Raw genomic sequence first — 20,394 nt, forward strand, 5'->3', positions numbered from 1 at the left:
GTTTAAATAAATAGGACAGACTGATGGACAACCTGAAAACAATGCCTTTGGCCATGGCTAACGCCGGCGCAGAGGTATGAAAAAAATTTGGTAGATGTTGAGTTTCTTCACTGTAAATCAGCAGGTCCAGGAAAAACAATCGGAATCAGAACATAAATATAGAAAATATTTATTCAATAAAAAAAAGCTTACACCAGTACAAAAATGCTACATTATATTACTGGGCGGAGAGACAGATGAATGCATACATACTATTAAAAGGTAATAAGGCATCTTGCATATACAAAAGTACAGAAAAAGCACCTTCAGTTATTAAATATATAGCAATGAATATGATACATACTTGTAATACAGCATCATTTGCATAATTACTACAAGTAGACATTACCTGCCTGACTGTGGCAAATTTGTGTCATGCATAATTGACATCAATATTGACAAATGCACAAGCAATGAAGTGTACGGTTGTGATAATGAACACCTCTAAGAAGCACACCAGTTAATATTGGCGGTGAATACCACTGGAACTGTCATCATGCCTCTCCATATGCTCTCACATTTTATCCTTAATACAAGTATCAAAGTTCTTGCACTTAATCACAGACTGAAATGTGGAAAGAAAAAAAGAATATTTGCCAGAGTAATATAACTGCCAGATATCAATGTGCAAATATGACCAGTTAATTTCAGTTAATTGTTCTCATTTTGATATACTCACAATCCTTTTGAAACAAAACAAGTGCTAAGTGTGGACGTTTTGTGCAACAGAAGAGAAATAAATGACTGAGCTTACATAAAAGGACAATAATACAAAACATAGCACAGAATAATGTTTAAGTGCATGTTACATGTGGAATATGAACTTAGTGCTAAAGAAAAAGATGTATTAAATACCAGACTAAATCTGATTTAAGGCAGAATTCAGTTTAGACATACTGTAATAAAGAATAAGTTAAGAGGTTTGATTAAAAAGCCCTTATTTGGATTTTAAAAAAGTTTTTAAAGACAAATGAATAAGCCCTTAAAGATGTATGAGTGGAACTGTTTTGAGTCATTGTGAGTTACAGACACCTCGTGTTTTAGCAAAGAAATGCCACTGATGGTTGATGCCAGAAAATATATGCGCGTAATGTTACATCCATCCCAGCCCAGTGATTTTAACTGCTATTCAGTGCAAATGGACACAGCTCATTCATTATCGTTTAGCTTTTTGACATATTTTGAAAGGAGAATGTCAAGTTACTTCCTCTGTATAAAAAAAAATGTGTTCGGTTGTACAGTAACATCTTTCTCCATTCTCTCTCTTCCGTTGGCTTTTTTTTTTTGGAATGTTTTTCTCCTCTTCCCAATCCCGGTGACATTTACTGAGTTTCCGTAGGTTTACTGCTGTCATAGCCAGGCTTTGTCCATGCTGGAGTAACAGTGGTCTGCACCAGTATGTGTAATGCTCAGTCCGTCAGAGTCCACGCAGTCGAACACGATGCTTTCCACATCAACCTCCACATCCTCTGTAAGGTGAAATAAAAGAAAATTCACTTGTCATGTTGGCATTAAAGGAGTGGTTCAGATATTTTAAGTAAGGTTGTATGAGGTACTTCTCTATAGTCAGTGTATTACCAAAAGTTGATGGCAGTCTGAGTTTGCAGCAGCAAACTTAGCAATGTATTTTAGTGACCTAAAAAGAAGTCTATTTCAGGTAAAGTGTATGCTATTTTTAGCGCTTTACTTTGCTGCCAGACGCCCCTTCTGACGGGGAAGTGAAGCACTCATATCGCTCTTTTCAAAGCCACCAGACTCCATTTACTAGAACAGTACTTTTACTTAACTGAACACAGGAGCTGCTGTTCGACCACTGCCTCCATCTGTAGTTTGTCTTATTGTGTGCATTTGGTGAATCCAAACTAAACCCTTACAACACTTAAATCACACCATAACACTAACTAATTGAAGCAGTAGTAGGCCAGCAACTCCCATGTTCACCGTGGTAAAATTACATTTTTTTTGTCAAAGTCTGGAGGCTTTAAAGAGAGCATAGATAACAGCTTCAGTTCTGCGCCAGAAAGTGCTGAAAATATTCAAATATAGAATACACTTAAACTGATAATATTTTTTTTTTTTAGGTGGCTAAAATATATTTTGCTGCTGCACCTGTTTGCAGCAGTACATTGCTTTGGTTCTGTGGCGGTACTCCTGCCTGCTCTGACCAAGATATACTGTATTATCTTATTTTTTATAATAAGTTCTAGTACAAATCATGCTGCCTAGAAAACAAACATAAGGTAACTGTAAACATCACAAACTCCTACTAATAAATAGACTATGCTAATGTATGATTAACGAAAGTGCATCATCTACAAATCATTTTTCCCTCATATATATATATCTATATCTATATATATATATATATATTTATATATATATATATATATATATAGTCTTTCGGAAACTTAAAATTCCATTAAGACCAAAGTTAGAATGGTTCAGATGTGACAAAAAATAAAAAATAAGAAAATTCCACGATTGTACTTATTAAAAGAAATCTATAATTCACACTTTACGCTACATAGTAAGGCTATGCATTATTGTGATTGTGGCGAGGTGAAGTCCTTCTTGTGTCTGAGACCTACCTCTGTCAGAGTCCGACCTCTCGGACGACATGGTCGACCCCTGACTGTCGTTCCTCATCCTCTCTGTGCCTCTCTGCAGCTGCTCCAGCCGAACCCGCAGCTCCCTCTGCTCCCAGCGCAGGCGGCCCTTCAGCTGCTCTGCACGCTCATCCTGCTCCTGCAGCTTCTGAAGATGAGACAGCAGAGAGACAGACAGGTGAGCAGAGGACAGAAATAGACTGAATAGACTTTGACACAATGAAGAGGGGACAAGCAATTGGAGACCACCAAGCACTGTTAGCAAACGCACAGTAACAGGACATTAATTCTATTAAAGACAGTAATACGGCATATTATTTAAGTCTTTGCACTCAAGTCCCAAGTCAAGACAGGTAAGTCACAGGTCAAGTCTCTAGTCCTAAACTTTGAACTTAATATATTGAATTTTCAAAAATCATGAATACTTTTACATTTTGTATTCATAATTAGAATAAGTTTGTTAAAAGGTCATTCAGCTGTTAACATTAGCTAGCTATGTTAATATCAGCCTTAACTTAATGTTCTATGTGCAACTTTAAATGCCAAAGTTGAAAGTTTGTGCCCCCTGTCTGTAATTTTTGACCCACAAGTTTTGCATACTGCAACTGCCTTTTTGTTGACCACCGCATAGTTTTTGTATGGGCCGCAAAATCCTCTTTGGTATCATGTTTTATCCAACTGGTGCTCAGTTACTTAATGTAAGTCATGAGTCATGGGTGTTCAAGTCCAAGTTTTTTTTTTTAAATTTTATTTTGTCAAGTCAAGTCTAAAGCCATTAGATTTGTGACTTCACACCTCTGGAAGAGAGAGTTCATTTTACTCTCCAACACTGTACTCTCAGCTAGGACGTCCATCATTAGGGCAAATATTGTTGTGTCTACCTTTATGTGAAGTTGGGCTCGTCTCAGCAGGTTGAGCGTGGTGTTCCTCATTGAGTCAGATGACAGAGGGACCTGCTTCTTGAGCTGCTCCAGGCAGTGCCTCAGCTGAGCTCGCCTACGTAGCACAACAAGCAACAACAGACGCTCAATGCAAGTCAAAACAAGGTGTTAAAAATAGTTGCTTAATCGCTCAACTTTGGGCACCATAAAAATAGTCTTTTAGTACGTTAGACTTTGAAATTGCATATTTATTGTGACAAAATATTCATTTACCTGTTTTTTTCCAGCTCGTTGTGAACCGACCTGCAGTTACATAAAGAGAGTTAGAGGTTTATTCAGCTCTGAAATACACATTTATGACAATTACTGCTGTTTAGCAATAAGTTTGTGAGGTTTTCATGTTCAAAAGGCTGCTTTGTCATATCTGAGAGTCAAACTTCGCAGTACAGCCACACCCTCTTGTCAGTTGTCTGTTATGCAATGTATTCACCTATTGCCACCAGCAGCAGATATCTTCTTGCTCTTCTGTTTGCTTCTTTTGTCAGAGTTATCTGGACTGAGAGGAAGGACTGAAGCATATCCATGTTCTGCCTCTGTGCAGAAAAAAATGCATCATAGCGTTATTAGAAATCAATCTAGTATTCAATAGCAGCATTGTTAAAAAATAGTTTTTTTATTCCCATTATTTGCGTTTTTTAACACTAGCGCAACGAATTGGTATATATTACCTCATCTATTATACCTTCTTTGAGCGTAAAATGAGGTGGACAAAAGAAAAGGTCTGCTGTCATCATCATCATCAGCTGTACGTTTTGTTTTTGGCGCCATCACACACCATCTATTCACTATTATACTGCTACTCTCGACAGCCTCACAAACTAAAATACTCAGATTCAGTGCCTGTAGTGTGAAAACAATGAATGAAACTCTTTGTAGAGCTTTTCCCTGCTTCACTTTCATTTACCGTAGTGAGCGATCACCGCCGCTCGGATTCATTTTCAAACTGGACCAGATTGGCGCCTTTGAGTACAATAATGGGACCGATATGTAGGTCACTGAGTCAAACGGGAAAGATCGCCTAAAACAACCTTCTAGCAAGAATCACGATGGTTTCTCGAACATTTACACTGCATTATGTATCTATATTGTGTTTTGCATGCATACTTATAGTCGCTTCATTGTGCATTTTGTTGTTTTAACAATAACCAACTTCCTCTCTTGTAGACTGACAGTTCTCATATAAAAAACACTAACCTCGCTCTCTTCTCTCCAGAAACTCAGCCGCCCGAAGGAGAACCTGGATGTTGCAAATGTTTCCGTCCATTATGATTTTTGTTAAAATAATCAGCCGCAGGTAAACAACCTACTGTGGTGGTGTACGCGTCAGTAGATGAAGCTGTCTCTGTGCTACGTCCTCAACCCACAGAGCCCCAACGCTGGAGCTGCGTTCACGTGCTCCACGTAAGCTCGGACATTTGAAAGCACGATCACAAATAACACCCGGTGCCTAGTTTGTCGGATAGCTAAATTTTACCTTCATTATATCACATGTCATAAAAATAACCACAGCTATTTATTCATGTAAATACTATAGCTTTATTATATTACTAATAAGGTAAAAACCCTGTTTGTGTGTTCATACTTTTATTTTTATTTTCTTTTATTTTTGTCTCTCTGCTTTGTACCTAGCTGTGTCATTATTTTCATTTGTAAATGTTTGTATTGACCACTGAATTTGCTGTTTTTTTTAAAACTATTAATGAAAAGCAAAACAAAAATAAATAAATAAAACAACCTAGATTGTCGGACATAATTACAAAAAAGGACTATCTAATGTATTGGCTTGTAAAAAAAAAAAAGATGACTCATATGGATGACACGTTTTTAAAGTTTGACAGTGACAAGTAAGACAATAAAGTAATGGTCTGTTTTTTAATCGAACATGATATTTTAAACACTTACTTTAATTGTTAATTTGCTTTCTACCATGTATATATGTCTATTGTTATCTATTTATTGTCATGATTAATAATATTATTATTTTTATAGATAAGACGTCATCAATCCCACACTGGGGATATTCACACACTACAGCAGCTAAAAAGTCAAAAGCAGAGAAAAATGCAAAAAAAAAAAAAAGTGATTAGCATGCAAATAAAGTATAAAATATTTCAAAAACAAATACAAATTAGATAAAATGAAAGAATAAAAATAAATATAAAATCTATATACACCTTTTACTTATACCCATACCATATGTTCATGGTTGATAGTTGCACAGAATGACTGAAATGCATACATGGTATGTATTTACTGTAATATATATATATAATCCATAAATATTAGTGCACAGTAAGTGGTCAAATATTGCACAGTAGGAAACTGCATGGCATGCTACATGGCATAATCATAATAAAGTGAGTATATATAGAAACTATGCATAACATACAGAAATACACTATAAAACACATTATTATTATTATCATCATTATTGTTATTATTGTTGTTGTTGTTGTAGTTGTTGTTGTTTTCCTCTTTTCTTCCACCCAATGTATGGGCTACTGTCTTAGGTCCTTGCAGTACATTTGGACTACTATTACGATATTTCTGAAAGCACGTGAAGGTATCGGCAGACAACGTCATTATCAAGGGCCCATCCCCTCTCCTCTCCTCTCCTCTCACAGCACCTTTATTTTACAAACATTAATTATATTAGTCGTCAACAATATTGACATGTTTTTAATTCATATTTGCCCCTATTATATGCAAAGTCTAAACTATATAGAGAATGAGCTGGCTTTATGTGAGCTAACCTGGTTTTACAAAGTTGCATTGTTAAATATATGCTATTGTTACACGTTTTTTATCAGCTCCCCTCTACCAATGTCAAAAATAAAAATAAAAAAAACACATAATTTCATCTACAGCCTACATCTATCTCAGTTTCTTTCAATATAAATATATGTATTTTAAATTAGAGCCTGGGGACAAAAGGCATGATGTGACCATATTAAAAATGAATGCGTATAAAGCCAAAAATATATATACTCGATAGCTATGTTTAAACACACACAAAAATCGTCTGAATTGCTAGTGTCAGCGGGAGAACGTTTTTATTTGTCTTTTCATACACAGAAGAAAGTGGGAGGAGAGGCGTGCCCTTACTAACTATGGCGGCGTGTGGCTTCACTGCTCGTATCGGGTTTCAGTTGTTTTCGCCGAATGAGAGTGAAGCCACTTTGCCAGCAGTATCTTTAACCTATGAACTCCTGAGTGTGCCAGTCCTCCGCCATATTGACTGTTGTCTTGACTGGAGGAGATAGAGAACATTTTGAGGTCCGAGAAGAAACGAAAGTGTGCTCCCCAAATCATCGAAACTGGTGCAAACTTGGCCAAAGCGTATTATAAACACGGTCGTAATGGCAAGGAAGAAAAGCAAGCAGCAAGGAGTTGCTCAGAAGGAGCTTGCGCCTGGACAGCAGACCGTACCGAAGAGCCCAGTCTCTCCCGGCGATGCAGCTGACGGTGGCGGAGGAGATGCTGGGCTGGATAGGCTGGCCACTACCAGGGCGAACCAGGTAGGTTAGCTAGCAGCAAACCAATCGCTGCTTTTAAAACAGGCTAACTAGCCTCTGTGCTAGCAGCTCTCTGCTAATCCAAGCATCCTCCGTTGTGCTTTTATTTTATAAAGCTCGCGGTGAAGTTATATGCATCCACGCGCTCTTTGAAAGCTATTTTAATCTTAATGTAGTATTGATGGAGCTCCCACGTCGTTTGATACGTAATTAAATAAATAATGCACTCAAGTTAGCGAGCAGACTCGTCCCCAGCAGGCGGCGTTGAGGCTAGCATTGCAGCCCATCTCCTCTGCCGGACAGGTGACATTGTGCCTCGGACAGGTCGTCCCGTTTCCAGCGTTTACAACTCTTCATCCGCCCCGCTAACCTTAGCCACAAGGCTAACCGGGCTACCATCTCCGGCTAGCGTGCTGCAAACGTGCTCACTGCCTACACTTGAATCCATCCACAGGAACCACTCAGCCAGCTGTAGCTAAACAGCTGCTAGCAAGCTAATTAGCTCGTTAGCTGAAAGAGATAACGGGTTCATAATAAGGCTTGCTAACTCTCAGACTTTGTTTGAGGGGTTAATTTGACTCTGTCACACTGTTTATCTTTTTTTTTGCTGTTGCTGCTCTGTTCTGTCAGTGTGGCATGAGCTAATGCCAAAAGTTTCAGTGCATGCATGCAGTGATGCCTAGCTGTATCGGAGACTGTAACGTTAGCTGTCTCAAGTTGAGGGTAAACACTAACCTTAAAAAGTAAAGATGGTACGCTGCAGGATTGACTACTAAAGCCTTAGCAAGCAGCTAACCTGACATTTGACATCTGAGCATTATAACCTGCCTGAATGCAGCTTTGAGTAATTACATTTTACACCACATGTATAAAATGCTTGTCCAGACACATCTCATAACTGGAAGCAAAGTACTGAAATTTTAGGCAGAATTGTGTTGTAAGGTAAGGTACACTTTATTGTCCCACAAGGAAAAGTTGTTGTGGATTCAAAGCTTCTGCTCCATACAACATGGATACACACACATAGTCATACACACAAACACTTGCCTTGATCTGCCTAAATACATTAATGAGTAAAACCATAACACAGCCACATAAAATAACAGTGCTTTTGTATTTTTTGAAAAATATCTAGAAATGTTAATATCTATCACTACATGTTTCAATTATGCAAAAACCAGAAAATACATGGAAACTATCTTTAATAGGGATGCATGATAATATTAGCACGTCATCAGTATTTGGTGATAACTGCTTTGAAATTAAATATCAGCACCGGTCCAACTTGAACATATCTGCCAATATGACAGGCCAGTAACATGATACTTTAATTATTAATCAGACAAATGTGCCCTGGTTTTGGCTATTGTCAGGATTGTCTTACAGAGAGAGCATTATCTAAGCCTCCCTAAGTGGGAGGAATTTTACAGTTTTGTTTTAAATTTGTTACATAAGAATAAATATGGCATGTTTTATGTGTAACCTCAGTCAAAGCAGTTAATTGTTTTGCCAGGTGAATGTGTACATTTTGAAAAGGATTGGCCAAAATGAGTTGGAAACTATCGGATATAAGCCAAAGTCCAATATCGTGCATCCCTAAACTTTAACTGTTTCAGAGGTGTTTATTCAACCTTTTTTTAATCACTTTTGTATTAGACTGCATTTGTTCTAACATGGTATAACTAATAAACAGTGAACTAAGTGTATATGCAAACATATAACTACTGATATTAAAATATCTATCATAGAAATTATTCTTAGAGACATTTGACCAAGTAGACCCTATTTTTTCTAGTGTTAACAGGTCATCACAGGCTAATACTTGACCTCTTTATCATCTCTTTCTCCTCCTAGCCTATGCACACCTGCTGCCTTCTGTGCCACCGAGAATTTAAAGACTGGGGAGCGAGCTCCGTCAACGGACTCCCTGGAGGCCATGGGACCAAGCTGGCTGATGCTGTGCCCGCGCTCTCCCAGGCCTTATTGCGGGAGGCACCAGGGCGTAAGCTTGCTGATGCGGTGCCCTCGCTGTCTCAGTCCCTGCTGGGAGAGGTGCCTCTGTGGATATGTCAGAGCTGCTGCAAGAGTGTGGAAGAGGAGGAGAGGCGGAGCACCCAGGAGCAACCAACACCGGTAAATAAAAGGGGACTGATTTGGGTCATATGTCTGGATCCTTTTCACGACTTGTTTTTACTTTTTTTGTTAAACTGTGTTGGTCTCTGTTGGTTGAGGTAATCTCCTTTTTATTCATCATACACGGCATTGCATTTGCATGTGCTTACTCACTAAATCCATCTGTCTGAAGGTCTAGTTGGATTTAATAAGTGTAAAAATGTCTACTTTTTGCCTTTTCAGCAGTAACTTATTTTATATTTGTGCCTGTATGGCATATGTTAGGCAGCAGCAGCTGTTACCTTTTCTTTCATAGTTCTTTTTACATAAATATTTTACACAAAATGCACATTTTTAAGAATTGTCCATTATCTTACTTAAACTTGACTACAGATGAAGATGGCGTTCAAGATGTTTTGTTTTGTTTTGTTTTGTTTTGGCTTTCCAATGTTCAAACAGCAAAAAAAGGAACAGAAGGAGGGATTGCTAAACAGTCCCCACAGCAGTTTATTAGGTTATTTTAATATTTGTTTGTATTTTGTTTACTGAAGATCAATTAATGCATTTTTAAGATGTTTTTGCACGTCTTGTCACACTAAGCTCAATGTATTACTAGCTAATATTGGTAGCTACTTGATGCCAAAATGTGCACCTATGTAGACAGCCATGTGATTAAACAGTTTTTTGTTATTTTTTTTATTTAGGTACCATTGTCACACTCTTCCTCCTGTAAGTCTCAGAGCTGTGGGAACGGTTACCCGGAGCAAAGTACTGTGGATTGGGACCCAAGTTCCTTCCTGTCAGCCCACAAACTGTCAGGTCTCTGGAACTCTGCCCACACCAACGGAGGGGAGCACTGCAACCACAACACTTCAGCACACACACAACAAGGTCGGTTATCAAAATGCAAATCAGTAAATGACAGTGACGGTAATTGCTGAAAACATAAACCTAAATTTCATGCTGTTTTGCAGGTTTCAGCTTTGTAAAATGGGCACACGGTTAGGTTAGAATCAGAGCTCTGTGGCAGGATTTTTAGCATAGTTACTTAGCATTAATGTGTGATACATTTTTGGCTACTTTGTTAAGTGTGCTGCATCTTAGAAGAACAAAGAGGCATCTTGTAAAAGCTCACAAAGCTCAGCTTCCTGAGGTCCTTCGAGCTTGCTATGAAAGGTTGGAATAATGATTTAAGATAAGCCCGTTGTCAAAACTACCAGATGTGCTCAGAGGAGGGAGATGAATTTAAAAATAACTTTAATTAAATCAGAGATTATGACTTGTTATTAAAATAGCAAGGGGAAAACCATTTGTTTTAATTTTTTCCCAAAAAACATTGGACTTTTTAAAAATTGATATAATATAATTATCATTGGAAAACACTTAGTAGTTTGCATAGAAATGAAAATGGTTGCAAGCTGTGTTGTTATCAGAGTCAGGTATCAGTGTCAATGGTATTACAGCACAGCAGAAGCAGTTGTCTGCCAAAACTGATAGAAATATTCTGGCAAAATTTACATTGACTAAAACTATATATTTCATCATAATAATAAAAAAAATCAGTTAAAATCTTCAGAGCTAAATAAACTACAGATCAAAGTCTTTCATTCCATGCCTGAACTTGCAGTTTTCCAGTATAACAAAAACCTAACCCTTAAACATGTCCTTTGGCCTGGTTAAAGTGGTCATCATTTTTTTTCCCCTTGAAATATTACATGTAATGCACAAACCTCCTAAAATGGGATAGTGAAATGTGTTTACTGATTTTTTTCATGATGAATATTGATTGTCCAGAGAAACGGTGGAAATCAAGTATTGAGATGCATTAAAATTTGACTGTAAATTGGACTGCATTACACAGCAATTACTGGTTTAGTTAGTAACTACCTTGCTAAACCATTTTGTAATAATAACAAAGATACTTGAAAGAGATGTCATAAGAGTAGAATAGAAATTGAAAGCAAGACACGTTTGTCCTGCGCCTGAGAAAAGCAGTTGTTTATAAAGTGAGAAAGCTAGCATATTAGACAGTTATGATCATTGCTTTTGTCGGTTTTCCTACTGTTTGTTGGCTGTCATCAAACCACTTTGGAGAGGTTAGCTGGTGCCGAACTGTGGTTGTATTTCTTGTTTACCAAATACTCAAACGTGTCATGTTGCCAAATTGCATTTAAGCAGGGGTATGTGAAAATAGTCGTAAATGATGGCACATGTGCTCAGTGAGTGCCCTTCCTGCATGTAGTTACATTTAAATCATTAATTTCTAATATTTTGCTGGTGACCAATCACATTTTTCAACTAGAAGAAATATCAAACATATATTTGTCTTAAGTTGTATGGGAACTGAGCTATCAATTATATTCTTTATTACATACATTACAAATGTTTTAGTGGGTATAAAGTTACAGTGATATGTAACAACTTCTTGTGGCAAGCATTGGTCATTGCCAGCAAGGGATACAGTCACTTTAGTACAACAGATATAGTATGGTAAAGCATTCAAATGTTATAGTATTACTTCCTCTTTTTTATTTTGGTTGGCATGTCTTCAATGCTGGTTTCTTTCTCATAGCAGTGAGAAATGATCACTATTGGAAAGTTAACATGTCTAAAGATGCAAAGAGCAAGGAATTATTTTCACAAAACATAAACCACAGACCAAAAGTGAACTTTGAATTACCAAAATCTTAACACCTTAAAATTCTTGAGTCAAAGCCATCCATCTCTCAGAGACATTAAGGGGATTTTGTACAATTCTACAATTTCTAAAGTTTCATTTAGCAGACGCTTTTATCCAAAGCGACGTACAACACAAGCAAGAATTTAGACTTAAGGAAAAAACCCTTAGTAAGTGCAAAAAGTGCTTCAGGTGTGATTGGTCACAGGTATTACCGTCTAGTGGCAGAAGAAGTGCCGCACAGCCCCCCTTTTTTTTTTTTTTTTTTGGAAACCAAAGTAATAACCAGTAGCGATCTCAGCATCTGAGATTCAACAATCTCAGTATCACTACTTACGATGACAGTCAACATACAACATCACACAACTTTGTCAGTGCTAGATAATCATTAGGTGCTGGGTTTGGACCATCTGACTTACTCTACCCCAAAGGGCAAAGAGGAGTAGAGTCAGGTTAAGTGCCTAGGTGTTCTCGGAACAATTGAGTTTTCAATTGTCTCTTAAAAGTAGAAAGGGACTCAGCAGAACGCACAGAGTTTGGAAGTTTGTTCCACCATTTGGGAACAACAGAAGAGAAGAGTCTGGCTAGAGATTTAGAGCCGTGCTGGGCTGGAAGCACCAGGCATCTTTCGCATGCAGAGCGTAGTGGGCGAGAAGGAGAGTAGACCTGGATCAGGGATTCCAGGTAGGCTGGAGCAGTTCTTGTGATATGGACTGTAAGACACTTTAACACACCATGGCAACAAATGAAATGGTAATTGTGGGGTGGTTCAGTTTGTCAACTAAGCTTTAGTGTTGGCAGAGTTTGTGGAAAGCGAGGCTCCAATCAAAAGAAGAATTTCACTGTACTGTATTCGTTGTGATATTGTCTTAAATCCTCACCATTCAACATTCTTCATCTCCAGGTATAACAGCAGGATCAGCCTGTCATGAGAAAAGAGGACTCCATGAAGCGCCTGGAAAATCTGCTAAAACGTCGGGGACCAAAGTCTGTCCCTACAGTCACCCGTCATCCCAGAATTCCAGTGGATCTTCTGCTGGGAACCCCCTGTCTACCTCAGCAGACCTCTGTAAGACCACTCCCAAGCACTTCAAGACCATGTGCCGTCGACCAACTCCACCAGGTACTATTGTCTGTGACTCGCAGGGGATCAAGAACATTTTATGAATTATGAGTATAGAATCAACCTATCAGACTGAATGGATAACATCTCTCATTTTATCTGCAGCGTTTAGGAAAACATCAGCAGATAAAATATAAAAAAAATAACATTTTGAATTTCAAAAATGTATTTGAAATTTCAGATGTAGTCTACTCACTTATTTATAATTTTTTTTAGTTTTTTAATATTATGATTTTTATTAAAAGTTACTTTAGTACAGCAGGGAAAACCAAAAGAATGCAGAAAATAACTTTTTTTTTCCATTTTTATGTAAAAAAACAAAACAAAAACATAAACATTCAACAGTTGCTCATTGGCTATAATCCTTACTATAACAGTTAAGGCACTCAAATACTGGCATATTTTCAACGACAAAAAATGCATACATGAAGGCTGGGGTCCGAAATGAGGGTAGTTTTACCACTTGGCAAGTAAATTTGTGAAGGCTATCTGCTGGCAGGTAAATGTTTGTACCAAAAAGGTCACATTAAAAAAAAAATGCTGAGAGTCTCTACTACGTTTAAGTTTAATTTACGGGTGCACTGCTCTGCCGTTCCTCTGCTGTCAGTGTTAGAGTTTTGAACTTGCAAACACATAAACACGCTGCAGATGTGTTTGTACACGCATCTAAACGGTGCCGTGAAACTGACTGTGTAGAGCATGACACGCATCATCATCTACTCCCAAATTATCACTTCATCTACCACATCTACCACTCTCCAGTGAGTCAACAAGTTAATTTTGTCGTTGATTTTCCGTCTTGTAACACAATGAGAGCTCAACAGGCAGCAGTGGTGCTGGGGATGGGGGCACAATGACATTGAAGACGGAACCTCAATGGCAGACAGTGGACGTTTGTGTCGAGGTTTCGATCTCAGTTTCACAACCATTTCACCCCTAAAGGACATTATCATTTAACAAGGTTTACTATATTGCACGGATTGCATTTGGTAGATAGAAAAAGCTTTTTGTACTTAACAGAATTGGCAAGCAAGTGCTTGTTTCAAAGTAAACTTTGTCTTAGAAAAGTTCATTTTAATTAAAAGTTGAACTTAATCTATAGAAAAGTTAACCAATTTAGTTTACATTTAAGACATCAGAGGTAATTGCTTTAATAGTAATTGGCCTACTCATTGAGGAAGTGTGTGTTTAGGCTAATTAGGCCGATAAGAAATCCAATGGGATAAACAGTGTGGAATAGAAAACAATTTTAGGCACTATGTAAAAAGATGGTTCAGCGTTTGTCATCTGCAAGTCATTTTATTTTATTTTTTTCTGTTCTCTAGGTGAAGCCTTCCACCCCAGTGACCACCATCAACACACAGACTTGTCGGTACCCCCCAACAGTCCCACTGGCCTGTCCTCCCAGCATTCCTCCCTCCTGCCCCCAAAGCCGAACTCTGGGCAGCACGGCCACGTAACCTCCTCGTCTGGCACTGGTGTGGCAGCACACGCTCCCTTCTCCCCGCTGGTACCAAACCTCCATGGCCCCACAGCCAAACTCAATTCTCCCAGTCCAGACAGCCCAACATCTGTCCATAAGCCCAGTCCGTGCAAAAACTCCCACATTCCTGCTGTGAACACACAACACAGCAAACTGGGCACGTCTATCATGGGCTGTAACCATCCTTGTAATGGACACAGTGCGGGAACAGTGGCCACTTCAAATGTGGGCCATCTGACAGCTGGGGCCTGCAGGTTAGTATTACTGTCCCAACATTGCTTTACTTGAATATGTGAAATTCTGATAGGCCTTGTAGCTGTGTTGATTCAAAATACAAATCGTTGATGTTGATTCTTTTCTTGTGTGTGTGTGTGTGTGTGTGTGTGTGTGTGTGTGTGTGTAGGGATCAGGCGTGTAAGGGGCACAAAATGACTAATGGGACGTTGTGCCACCCTTCGTCTGAGCTGGAGGAGGGGGAAGATGAAGATAGCAGCTCCGAGAGGAGCTCCTGTGCCTCCTCTTCCACCAATCAGAAGGACGGGAAGTACTGCGACTGCTGCTACTGCGAGTTCTTCGGACACAATGCGGTATTTTGATACTTTTTGTTGAAATCCTCTACTAACGTAATAATTAAAAGTTCCATTGGTTTTATCTTTTGTGATATATGGTATAGTTAACATGGAAATATTTTAATATTATATAATATAAATATTGATATGATATTTAATATTTTAATAATTGTTTGATGTTATCTGCTCACAGCCTCCAGCTGCACCAACCAGCCGTAACTACGCAGAGATCCGAGAGAAGCTCCGTTCACGTCTGACCCGGCGCAAAGAGGAGCTGCCTCAGCGTCAAGATTCAGAACTGACAGTGGCTGGTGCCATTGACAACCGGGACGTAGATGAGCTGCTAGACTTCATAAACAGTTCTGAACCCAAACCTGTCAACAGTGCCAAGGCTGCCAAAAGGGCCCGACACAAACAAAAGAAGAAGGTGTGGTAACTTTAGAAACTGTGTGTTTGGATGTATAGTTTTGTTTGTTTTTTTTCCTAACTAATTTTTAATATCATCTAATGTATAGGGCTGGCTATTGTTTAAAGATTTTGATACAAGTACTCAGACAATACTCAGGAATGACCAAAACTTCACTCAGTACACTACTTCGTTATATAGTATTACCATGTATTGCTCAAAACCCTTTTTTAAATTATTTAAAAAGAAGCCGACAATCTGTAATAGTAAATGTAGTCTAAATACAAGCACCTCTACAAGAACTTTACCTGATTAGAGAAAATTAAAAAAATATATATTTAAAGGTATAATCCCTTCAGTTGGTTACACTGGGTTAGCATCTGCATTAATCTCTATGAACAGATTCAGCGGCAATGGGGCAAGATTTTGGAATCGGAAGCCTTTTGGTTTCTGTTTCTATTCTGTTTGTAGTCTGAGTAGTTTTGACGATCTTGTCCGAGTGGCAGGTAAGCAGTCTGTGGTGATAGGCAAAATGCATTGTCCGAAATGCAATCTCAGAACTCATCGGCTATAGTCTGACGACAATTTAGCTTTATGTTAGCTTTTTTTCTCAATTCATTTGCATTCAAACACAGATATCTGTTTATGGAGATTAGCACACTTGACCAGCACATGGAAGGGGAAATCTTGGCTTGGATATCCACTGGCTACACCAGATCATCAGACTATTGGCCATTGCCTCCAGAGGCTTATCATCAGACTGATGGGTTCTGAGACTGCATCAACATTAACTTAATACAGCTCTGATATGGTGTTAGGAGAGTGAACGGAGAAGGTGATTTGAATCCTATATGTCATTGGCGGACTCCACCACTAATGAAAACTACTAAATAGGGAGGTCATTTTTTGAATGTATATTCAATGAAGTGATATTGCAGACAATATTTATTAAACTAAAGGGTTTGGATTTCATGGAAATCATATGGATTGCAATTCAAAATCAGGAACTAACCAATCAAAGACTAAATTGCAAGATTTCAACTCTGACCAAAAATGTTTTGCCAGATTTCAGTAGTTTTTATACTTAGCGCTTCAGATACATTTTGATCAGTACTGAAAAAAATATTGAGATGTGGCCATTGTTTCAAAACAACAATACCAGTACAGTTAAAGTGATACAGATACTAATATGATGGTCAATTTGATACCTTTTTTCTGTATTTCATTCAATACCCATTGTGCAAATGGAAGCATTCAATTGAGTTAGAGGCCACCAGCACTCTTCCCCATCCAAATGAGTTTTAAACAAATACATGTTGAAAGTGTTCAAAGTATTAAGAAAAAACGTAAATTATTGGGCAAAAAAGTATCAGACTCCACCGCAGTTTGTATGGTTTGATGATAGCTGTGGGTCAATTGCACGTCACATTCAATAAAAGAACACTTTCTGTGGTTGGCTGTGAAAAAATGTACAGACATACAAATGTTAATTTCCTTCTGGATGAGGGTACAAAAAGGATCAAATGCAGGTATCTGGAGATGTTTTGATACTACTCGGTACGCAGTTATTCCACTTGATACTTTAAAGATATCGAGTATCAATACCCCGCCCTATTGAGGTGTGACGCTCACTGTATGTATAATGTCAGTAACATTACATGTTGTACCTGTTTACACCTGTACCATTTCTCTTTCAGGAAAAAGCTCAGCAGGGCATGGGTGCTGCAGGCAGTGACCCCCACTCCAATCCATCTGAGCCTGTTGACGACGAACCCATCCCTGATGGTTCAGAAGCCAGTCGGTTGCTGGACTGGCCTCAGCTGGAGCTTGAGCGCGTCAACAGTTTCCTCACCAGTCGGCTCGAAGAGATTAAAAACACCATCAAAGACTCAATCCGGGCCTCATTTAGCATGTACGACCTCAACCTGGATGTTAATGACTTCCCAAAGAAGGCAGCCACATTGGAGGGAAACCACTTACTGTCCCATCTCAATGGTTCCTCTGACCTGCAGCAGATAGATCTTGACCTGGCCCCTCTTTCGCTGGGAACCTTTAAGAGTCACCTGGACCTGGTCAATGGATGGGAGGACACAACCACAGTCTCGTCTCCTAATACCACCACCACCACCACCATAGCATCAGGGGTCACTGCTGGGTCCAAGGACATCCAGCGGTTGCACACTACCCCCAGTCTCTCAAAGCTCATAAGGGTCCGATCCCCAGAAAGATGCACTTCCACTGGATCTGACAGTTTGCCGCAGGTGCCAGTCCAAGCCACAGCTAAATCGAATGAGGATGCCCCCGATCCTAAGAACGCAACAGTTGGGAACGGTGGTGCAAAGTCAAAGAAGAATAAAAAGCAGCAGCAAAGACAGGAGCAATCTGTGTCAGAGCAAAACTCCAACAAACCAACCAAAGCTGCCTCCGGGAATGAAACACAGAAAAGCTTTGAGTGTAAAGAAACGGCTTCTAATGGCTCCAAAGCGGGGAACAAACAGCCCCAGCACTCTGCAGACAACCAGAGGAATGGCCCTAAAAAAGCAGAGGAGGTCAGATCGTCTAAACATGCGGCAAATGGAGCGAACGGTGGCCTCTCGAATGCACAAAGAGGGAAAGGTGACATAGAAACACGAGGTCGGCCTGAGCAGGATTCAGAATGCAAAGCTCACCCCACAGTTTCAGCCAATGGGCAGCAGCAAGCCAAGGGGAAAAATAAGAAGAACAAGAACAAGGGTGAAAAATCCAGCAGTGCTATCGGTACAATAAACTGTTTAACATCATGTTCAGGATTAGTTTGTTCATTTGTAATATATTTAGCTAATCTGTAATCTCTATTCTTCTCTAGATGATGTATTTCTCCCGAAAGATGTGGATCCAACAGAAATGGACGAGATTGATCGGGAAGTGGAATACTTCAAAAGGTAGGCTAAACATAGCACTTCACCAGGATACTTTTAAAAAAAAAAACTTCAAGCAAAGCTATTATATTGATTTACATTAACTGCATCACCGAAACTCTTTCCTCCTTTTGTTTTTCTCTTTGCGTTCCCTCTAGGTTTTGCCTTGATTCCGCAAAACAAACCCGCCAGAAGGTAGCAGTGAATTGGTCCAACTTCAGCCTCAAAAAGGTTCCTTCCAATGCAGCTCAATAACTTGGATGAGTGCCAGACAAAAAACTTCACACAACAAACTCTTTCAGTAGAGCCCCATTTGGCCCGAGGCCTTCTCTCATTCCCTGTTTTCTTCTCTTCCTTACTAAGCCAAGGGACCCTGGTTCACGTACTCTCAATTCAGAGGACTGAAACATAACTTGTGGCTGACAGGCCAGGGATCATTCTCAAGGCCAACTCTACCCTTTGCTATTACTGCAATGTTCACTAAATGAGAGATGCAAAAATGGAAAAAAAAGTCTGTTGAATCCACTGCATCCATGTGCTTACGTATGTAGTATGTAAACAATTACCTTACATGAAATAAATGTTTTTATCACAAATCTGAGACATTTTAACGTTGTTAAACTTATGAATTCAGATCAGCTCAATTTGGTGCTCATACATTACATTTTGCATCGCTAGTTTCCTGCCCACTACACCAGTCTCAGTAGACACTGGAGACCATTTGTCTTATAGTGTACAACTGTCAAAAAGGAGCACAAGACAACATTTTGACCTAATTTTGGGGGAAAATACTTGCACCTTCCTCCTCTGCAGCGAGCAATGATGGCAAAAATTGCTTTGATTTTACTCAGACTGCAGACTGGTTGTTCAGTTTCAAATTGGAATAATTTTCTCAATATTTCCTTATGGTCATCAAATGATTAGTAATCAGTGGTTGAAAATGAAATGACACTTGTTTACCCACCTACTACACTCTTATCTTTTTGTATGAAATGATGTAAAAAAACAAAAATAAAAATAAAAACTTGAATGTTTGACAGTTCAGTACACCAACAAGGCTAATAGAACCTAGTGGGAAAATATACATTAAATGTGTATAACACATGGCTCGCAGGATGCATCCTAAAAACCAAGAAAGTACCCATGCAAATACATGCCCACGCATGACTTCTAAATACTGTCCCCCAGTCCTAAATTTGGCAAAGTTAAATGTTGCTTCAGTGTCAATCCTCCCTTGGTGTTAAGCTTGAACCTTTTATAGTGATATCCAATAAACTCTCTGCCAGCTGTAGAGCAATGTCTTTTACCACGGTTTTCTCACTCCTAAACTGTTATTTTAACCCCCCTATATCCCCGCTGTGACAGGTACACCAGTGTGCAATGTTCATTTTAACATTGGGACCATCACACATTGTTTGGCACAGTTAATTTCAATGCTTGTACATACTGAGTGATTATTTTGGGCCCTTTTGAGCCTTTGTCACGCATTTGTTGGGGTTGTGTGTGTGAGATCTATTTTCAACCATACTACTCTTTTCCTTGTACTGTGACCTTGGTGGCACCCTGTACCTCAGCTAGCCTATCTGAAGTCCAAGTCTTCATAATCTTTTGATGAGAAATATCTCTGAAAAGTTGACACTTTTGGGACAAGGGCCTTTGAGATTTACACCAGTAATAATGTTTTAGCTGATGGCTTTCACTGAGGTGGATATTTCTTTCCTGAATCTGTGCTGAGATTTTGTTTTCATATAACATCTCTGATGCTTTCCAGGTTATATTCAATTAGAGAAGATTATCTTAATGTTTCGAATGTAGATTTATACTATATCAATAATAGCCAAGTGTATGTTGGCTTGTTTCTTTTTTTTTTAAATTCACTTTTGATACTGTGAAAAAATCTTTCGGTCAGAAAGATTAAAAACAATACAGTTTTGACAAAAAAATAAAGTGTGGCGTTTGCTTTCTGAGTTACCTATTTGGTTTGCTTTATATGATGTACCATTTGCACGAGCTGCCTCTTCAACAC

The 20,394-nt window shown here is 38.9% G+C and overlaps 2 protein-coding genes across 2 annotated transcripts; one reads left to right on the top strand and one right to left on the bottom strand.

Annotated features, from left to right (window-relative positions):
* Positions 1 to 153: 153 nt before the first annotated feature.
* On the bottom strand, positions 154 to 4,972 carry mxd3 (MAX dimerization protein 3). Its single transcript, XM_042493398.2, has 6 exons — positions 4,781 to 4,972; positions 4,017 to 4,119; positions 3,800 to 3,829; positions 3,527 to 3,641; positions 2,628 to 2,793; positions 154 to 1,508 (listed from the first exon to the last, which is right to left on the bottom strand). The coding sequence occupies exons 1-6, from the start codon at positions 4,848 to 4,850 to the stop codon at positions 1,390 to 1,392; spliced, it is 603 nt and encodes a 200-aa protein (XP_042349332.1). The 5' UTR covers positions 4,851 to 4,972; the 3' UTR covers positions 154 to 1,389.
* Positions 4,973 to 6,797: 1,825 nt separating this feature from the next.
* On the top strand, positions 6,798 to 20,339 carry fam193b (family with sequence similarity 193 member B). The gene is made up of 10 exons (XM_042493490.2): positions 6,798 to 7,104; positions 8,956 to 9,234; positions 9,918 to 10,104; positions 12,795 to 13,013; positions 14,339 to 14,750; positions 14,900 to 15,083; positions 15,259 to 15,492; positions 17,169 to 18,228; positions 18,317 to 18,392; positions 18,527 to 20,339. Exons 1-10 carry the CDS (start codon positions 6,946 to 6,948, stop codon positions 18,621 to 18,623), a joined length of 2,907 nt encoding a protein of 968 aa, XP_042349424.1. The 5' UTR covers positions 6,798 to 6,945; the 3' UTR covers positions 18,624 to 20,339.
* The last annotated feature ends 55 nt before the right edge of the window (positions 20,340 to 20,394 follow it).

This window comes from Plectropomus leopardus, chromosome 8 (assembly GCF_026936395.1).
Source record: "Plectropomus leopardus strain MGB_pleo_1.0 chromosome 8, ASM2693639v1, whole genome shotgun sequence".
Classification (NCBI taxonomy): domain Eukaryota; kingdom Metazoa; phylum Chordata; class Actinopteri; order Perciformes; family Serranidae; genus Plectropomus; species Plectropomus leopardus.